General features: G+C 54.7%; 1 protein-coding gene across 1 annotated transcript in view; it reads left to right on the forward strand.

Moving 5' to 3' along the window:
- The window catches only part of LOC119093390 (nephrin), a 34,515-nt gene extending 29,292 nt beyond the window's left edge, over positions 1 to 5,223 (forward strand). The window contains exons 13-16 of the mRNA XM_037216346.1: positions 241 to 358; positions 716 to 882; positions 1,935 to 2,059; positions 3,949 to 5,223. Coding sequence (XP_037072241.1) covers positions 241 to 358; positions 716 to 882; positions 1,935 to 2,059; positions 3,949 to 4,137 — 599 coding nt within the window. The 3' untranslated portion in view covers positions 4,138 to 5,223. The remainder of the gene's footprint in view (positions 1 to 240; positions 359 to 715; positions 883 to 1,934; positions 2,060 to 3,948) is intronic.
- The last annotated feature ends 777 nt before the right edge of the window (positions 5,224 to 6,000 follow it).

Raw genomic sequence — 6,000 nt, forward strand, 5'->3', positions numbered from 1 at the left:
AGCGGCGTGCCGTAGGCGGGAGCGGCGTGCCGTAGGCGGGAGTGGCGTGCCGTAGGCGGGAGCGGCGTGTCGTAGGCCGGAGCGGCATGTCGTAGGCCGGAGCGGCGTGCCATAGGCCGGAGCGACGGGACCTGCACCAGGACGCTAGATGGATCCCACGCCGTCAGACGCCGGCCGACTACTGGCGCCGTGATAAGCTTCTAACGTAGGCGATGGTGTCACGGTCTGTTTGTCCGCCAGCTGACGCGCCGCCCGCTGAGAAGCTCTCGGTGACGCCGATCCTGGGGGTTCTGATCGGCGTCGTCGCCTCCCTCATCATCATCGCCATCGGTGTGGTCGCTTGCATGAGGAACCACAGGTACAGGCTGCTGACTCCGCCGCCGCCTTAAAGCTGCCGGATTTTCGCCACAACATTGGTTTGCTACGCTAGAGGAAATGTGGCATTGACTTCTGAACGATTCCAAACGAAGTCTTTGATCAGATGTCAACGGTGCATTTATTTCCAACCCGCCCACAATGGCTTCGGTTCGCTCGCTGCTGTATGCGGCATTGTGGCAGGTCTAAATATAATCGAATACCTGCGCCCACGCCTACCAAACAGCTTCTCCAAGACATTAGTCGACGGCTGGGCCCAAAGCACCGGCCGGAGCCCTGCTCCCCCTCCCCCTCCCCCCTCCCCCCCTCCGTCTCATCTCTCGCCTGGGATTGTCGGCAGCCGTCGCGTCCCGAGGCCGGTGAAGCATGCCGACCTGGTCAACTCGTCGCTGATGATCAAGGACCGAGCGGGAGCCGACGCCGATTTCGCCGAGGCCGGGTTGCGCGTGGCCGCCAAACTGAGCGGTGCCGACGAGGCAAACCCAGACGTCGTTCCCAGCAAATACGGTGAGCGGAGCAGAGACGTCCGCGAAAGCGCCGGCAGGGGATGGCTGGGATCTATGGACGTGAGATATGCTCCTCCTTGGGGAAACTGCGGTGGGTTTTGCAGCGCAATTTGCTTAGACTCATCCTTCTTAGACTCATCCTTCTTAGACTCATCCTTCTTAGACTCATCCTTCTTAGACTCATCCTTCTTAGACTCATCCTTCTTAGACTCATCCTTCTTAGACTCATCCTTCTTGTTTGCCTTACTCAGTCAACTTATAACCAATTTTCCAATGTGATTTAAATGGACTCTTCCTATTTGTGTAGATTTTGTAAGGCAAACAAACCCAGGATGCTCGCCTGGGCATGATGTGCTTTTTATCTTGGTTCTTTTGACGATGCATTCGACATTGTTATTAAGAACCAAATTGCTGTGATGCTGACATGTCACTTTCCATTATACAAAACAACTCACCTCTTGTTGTCAAAGCAAACCTCGCTCAGTTTTCCGCAAGCATGAAATTGTTTAGTCTGGGTCAAATGCTTTCAGCCTTGGAAGAAAAATATTTGTATTCATAGCACCCGTGAGCTAGGGCAAGCAAGATGCGGCAGCGTCTTAATGCGTGGGCCACGCATTCGCTCTGAGTTGGTGTGAACGTGTGCTGGTAACAGAGCTCATTGTAGGGAACTGAAGTTGTGGAACGCGGTGAGGGAAGACTGGATGCCGTCTTTTTGTCCAAAACGAACGTTGCATGTGAATGTGAAGATTCCGGCAGTAGTGTCAGCGTACTTCTAATTCGGTCTGATCTAAGTGGACGAACCTGGTACGCGTTAGTCTATGCATCACCCTGGATAACGAATGAGTACTGCTATTAAACAGCGTGCTTACAACCGGACCAGCCCTGGCTTCGGTTTCTCGCGACAGCCGGTGGGGGAGGATTGGGGGGCTATGACCACTAAAGAATTACATGCGTTTTCAAATAAACCATACCTGCGTTGTCATGGGGCGACACGTTAAGATGTTTCATTCCTCCCCAGCTTTATCTTCCGTAACACTGTACACTCACCTCCAGGCCCGGACCACGAGGTGGTCGAATCAACACGATTGCTGAACCACGTGCATGTGAGCGCCCGGGGCAGTCGGCTGTCACTGGGCTCCTGCTCGGCGCAGAGCGAAGGCAAACGCTGCATACACCAGGTACGGTGCGCCAGAGGAGTCCCAGACCACCGCGGTTCAGGATCAGACGAGCGCGGGCGGTCTACACCGCCGCAGTTCAGGATCAGATGAGTGCAGACGGCCTAGACCGCCGCGGCTCAGGATCAGACGAGCGCAGACGGTCTGGGCCGCCGCGGCTCGGGATCAGACGAGCGCAGACGGCCTAGGCCGCCGCGGCTCAGAATCAGACGAGCGCGGGCGGTCTACACCGCCGCAGTTCCAGATCAGATGAGTGCAGACGGCCTAGACCGCCGCGGCTCAGGATCGGACGAGCACAGGCGGTGTTGGCCGCCGCGGCTCAGAATCAGACGAGCGCAGACGGCCTAGGCCGCCGCGGCTCAGGATCAGACGAGCGCAGACGGTCTAGGCCGCGGCGGCTCAGGATCAGACGAGCGCAGACGGCCTAGGCCGCCGCGGCTCAGAATCAGACGAGCGCGAGCGGTCTACACCGCCGCAGTTCAGGATCAGACGAGTGCAGACAGCCTAGGCCGCCGCGGCTCAGGATCAGACGAGCACAGGCGGTCTAGACCGCCGCGGCTCAAAATCAGACGAGCGCAGACGGCCTAGGCCGCCGCGGGTCAGGATCAGACGAGCACAGGCGGCCTAGGCCGCCGCGGCTCAGAATCAGACGAGCGCAGACGGCCTGGGCCGCCGTGGTTCAAGACCAGACGAGCGCAGACGGTCTAGTCCGCGGCGGCTCAAAATCAGACGAGCGCAGACGGCCTAGGCCGCCGTGGTTCAAGACCAGACGAGCGCAGACGGTCTAGCCCGCGGCGGCTCAGAATCAGACGAGCGCGGGCCACGCCAGGTGCAGTACCGACGAAGAACCGCACTCAAGGTGCTGTGATCCGACAATGCGCTGAGAACTGCACCACAGCTAGCTTAATCTGGGTAATCGGGGTAGCTTACTACTGCATTCACAGTGTGTAGACCAACCACCTTACCGCAGTAGCAGACAAGTTGCAAAGGCACAGTTTACCATGGGCCGCGTACGCGAGACAAAATTTGCACAGCGGCCATTCGCCACCAGTGCTTGTTCGGGTGCCGTAGCCAGTGAAGGCGTGCACACGATTCGGCCCCACATGAAAGGCTTGGGTGGGATGCCGTGCACACAGAAACCACAACACAGGCTAGCAACGCCGAACCTCGTCCATCTTACGCATGCAAACGCGTGCAAGTTTTAGGAAGCTTATTATCCCACGCTGGGTACAAAAATAAAAGCCAGAAATGCAAGCTGCACACAACACGTTTACGCATGATATCATGATGTAATTGTTCGGTGTCGCCCCAATGCAAAAGCGCCGGTCTTTAGGCCATTTACGGCATTTCGTGGAGTCCCATTTGTGTGCTGACTGGTGCGCCGCTGGACACGGATTGACCTTTTGTTTAACTTTTCATCCTGTGACGACCTTTCAGGCTTGCACCGCCGTCTGGTGCGTCTTCTTTCCAAACTACGCACGTACTTGGCTTGTGACCTCTTATTTCGGAAAATGTTTAGTTCTGAAGAGACCGCTGGAGCTATTTTGATCACAGACTGCTAACATCGTTAGATTGGCTCCAGGCTGGAGTTATGGAGTCACTCGACTGTATTTCTGAACATTCCCTAATCTGCCAGCGTGTCACGACGCCTGTTCCGGAATCCATTAAATCCCAATCCACCAAACCGTTTGTGATTTGATACCGTTTTGCAATCTATCATTCGTAGAATCATGACCAGAATTGCAGCCTCTTTCTCAGCAACCCCCCCCCCCCCACATCAAAAATCAAAAAAAATACGGAGCACCAAGATGTCCAGCCTGTACCACCGCACGCTACAACTAACCTCACGCCGCTTCGGCGCCGTGTTTAACCGATGGCGCGCGGGCCGGCAGGGGGACAGCGTCACGTACGCGGAGCTCAGCCTGCCGCGGCCGGGCAAGACCTCGAGGTCGGTCAGAGGGCGTGACCCCGGGACGGCCGTGGTCTACGCCACGATAGACCACGGCAGGACGCCGGGCCGGGCGCGGGACACAGTGGTGCGGACTGGTGAGCCTTCGGACCAGCGCGAGAGTGTGGTGTGACAGTGCGGCGCACAGTGGCGCGGGCCGCCCGCATTGCTGGCCAACGGGCATCAGGTGCGCGGCGGTGCAGCGCACAGTGATGCAGCCGGGGACGTTTTCTGGCTAAGACAACGCGATGCGGCCTGATGTGAATATCCTAGCCACTGGACTATGCGTGTTGTGATATGCTCGTCCAGGTGTTTGGTGTACCCTGGCTGTTTGGCGATGGGCTGGATGAGGGCTCCGCTGGTTGTCTATATGTGTCTATGTGCGAACACATCCGGAATGATGACGCGACAAAGCTGGCCACGCCACTCAGGAAACGAATCCTCTCGAAGCATTCAAGCAGCCACAGTCATATCGTGGCTGCAAAACAGAGGCTGTCTGAAGGTTTCTTTGGGCAGTGGTGTCAAGTTAAGAAATTCTTTGTTGCTCTGTGGCTTTGGGCTGTATGTCTGGAATGTCAGCAGTGTCATTTCGGACAGCTGTTATTGGACAGCATTTTCCCGGCCTACGTATTTTGAGAACTATCACGATATGCTTAACCTTGTATGCTTGTCATCGCCATAGTCAGTCTAGTCAAGTTTGTTGCCCTGAACAGGCTACAACGTCGTCAGGGTCTGAAGTTTCTGCAGGTTTTGACGTCGAATATTGTTGTAATAAACAGCGGCTACGAACAAGAAGGTAGGGCCCTTGGTTCAGATTTTATTTTTTGCGGATGTGAAAAGGTCTTACAAGAAGGATACACTACGTCGGCAGCGTATTGAGCGAGGTGCGCTGGACACTTATGTACACGATGTTCATCCAGATTCATGTGTAAATGGCGTTGACACCATTACCAGTGTTCGAGATGTGCGTTCGAACAGACCGCACATTGTAATGGTCGGGAACATTGTGCCAGATTCTGATGGCAAATGTCCCCCCAATCAGCGATTTGAGTACCAGCCCTTGGGGTAACAGCCTTGGATGATTGTTCCTTCGAAGGAGACTGAACTGTGGTATTATTTTCATAGCGCTCCGATCCCGTACTTGGTACATTGTGCACGCAAGAGGCATATCACCCTCCATGTCCGCTCTTCCGTGTTGATGTGGCGACACAGAAATATACCTGGCATCGTAATTAATAGTGTCCTGAATTGTTCAGCAGCCCGTGATGCCTGTTAGCTGCTGATTCGTGGTGCGACGCGTGCCAGTAGATCGAGGGTGTGGGCTTTGCAGCCGGGCAACACAGGCGCTTACAAAGTCCCAGCTAGGCGAAACCGAAAGCTCTCCAGTTTTCTTCGCTGGAGGCTCAACTCAACTATCACGCGCCCGGGTGGCCGGCTAGATACCCTTCGCTCGGGTGGGTGGTGGGTTAATTTGCTTGAGGTCACTGGGTCATGACCTTTGCGTCGAATAGGTCAAACAAGGTAAGATTCCAGGTTGTTTTCCAAAGTATCCCCGGAACCTAGATAACTGCTTCTGAGCAAAGGGTCACAAGCTGATTTAAGGTCAGTGACCTTGCTTGACTTTTTGGAGGTCATGGTGACCAAAATCATACAAGTCTGCCCTGAGTTTTGCATTTGAATGAGCGACAAAGATTACGCTAGGCAGTATGCTCCTAAAAATGTCGACCTGGGTCATCTTAGGTCAATGACCTATTCTGACCTCTAAGAAGTCAATGGAAGATGTATGATGCGGTTCCTGCTATCAATGAATTCAAAATGAGAACCGGAAACGACCCCATACAGCAAGCCCTAGAGCAATAACACAGGCTGGCTTTGACCTTGGTCTGACCTTCATACCTGACGTTAGGTCAACGTAATCTGCTCACTCAATGTTTGTGTTGCCTAATAAAGCATCTCAAAGATGTATAGGTTTGTCAAACACTCCGTTGTTGCATTA

Source organism: Pollicipes pollicipes, unplaced genomic scaffold (genome assembly GCF_011947565.3).
Source record: "Pollicipes pollicipes isolate AB1234 unplaced genomic scaffold, Ppol_2.1 Scaffold_4002;HRSCAF=4701_pilon_pilon_pilon, whole genome shotgun sequence".
Classification (NCBI taxonomy): domain Eukaryota; kingdom Metazoa; phylum Arthropoda; class Thecostraca; order Pollicipedomorpha; family Pollicipedidae; genus Pollicipes; species Pollicipes pollicipes.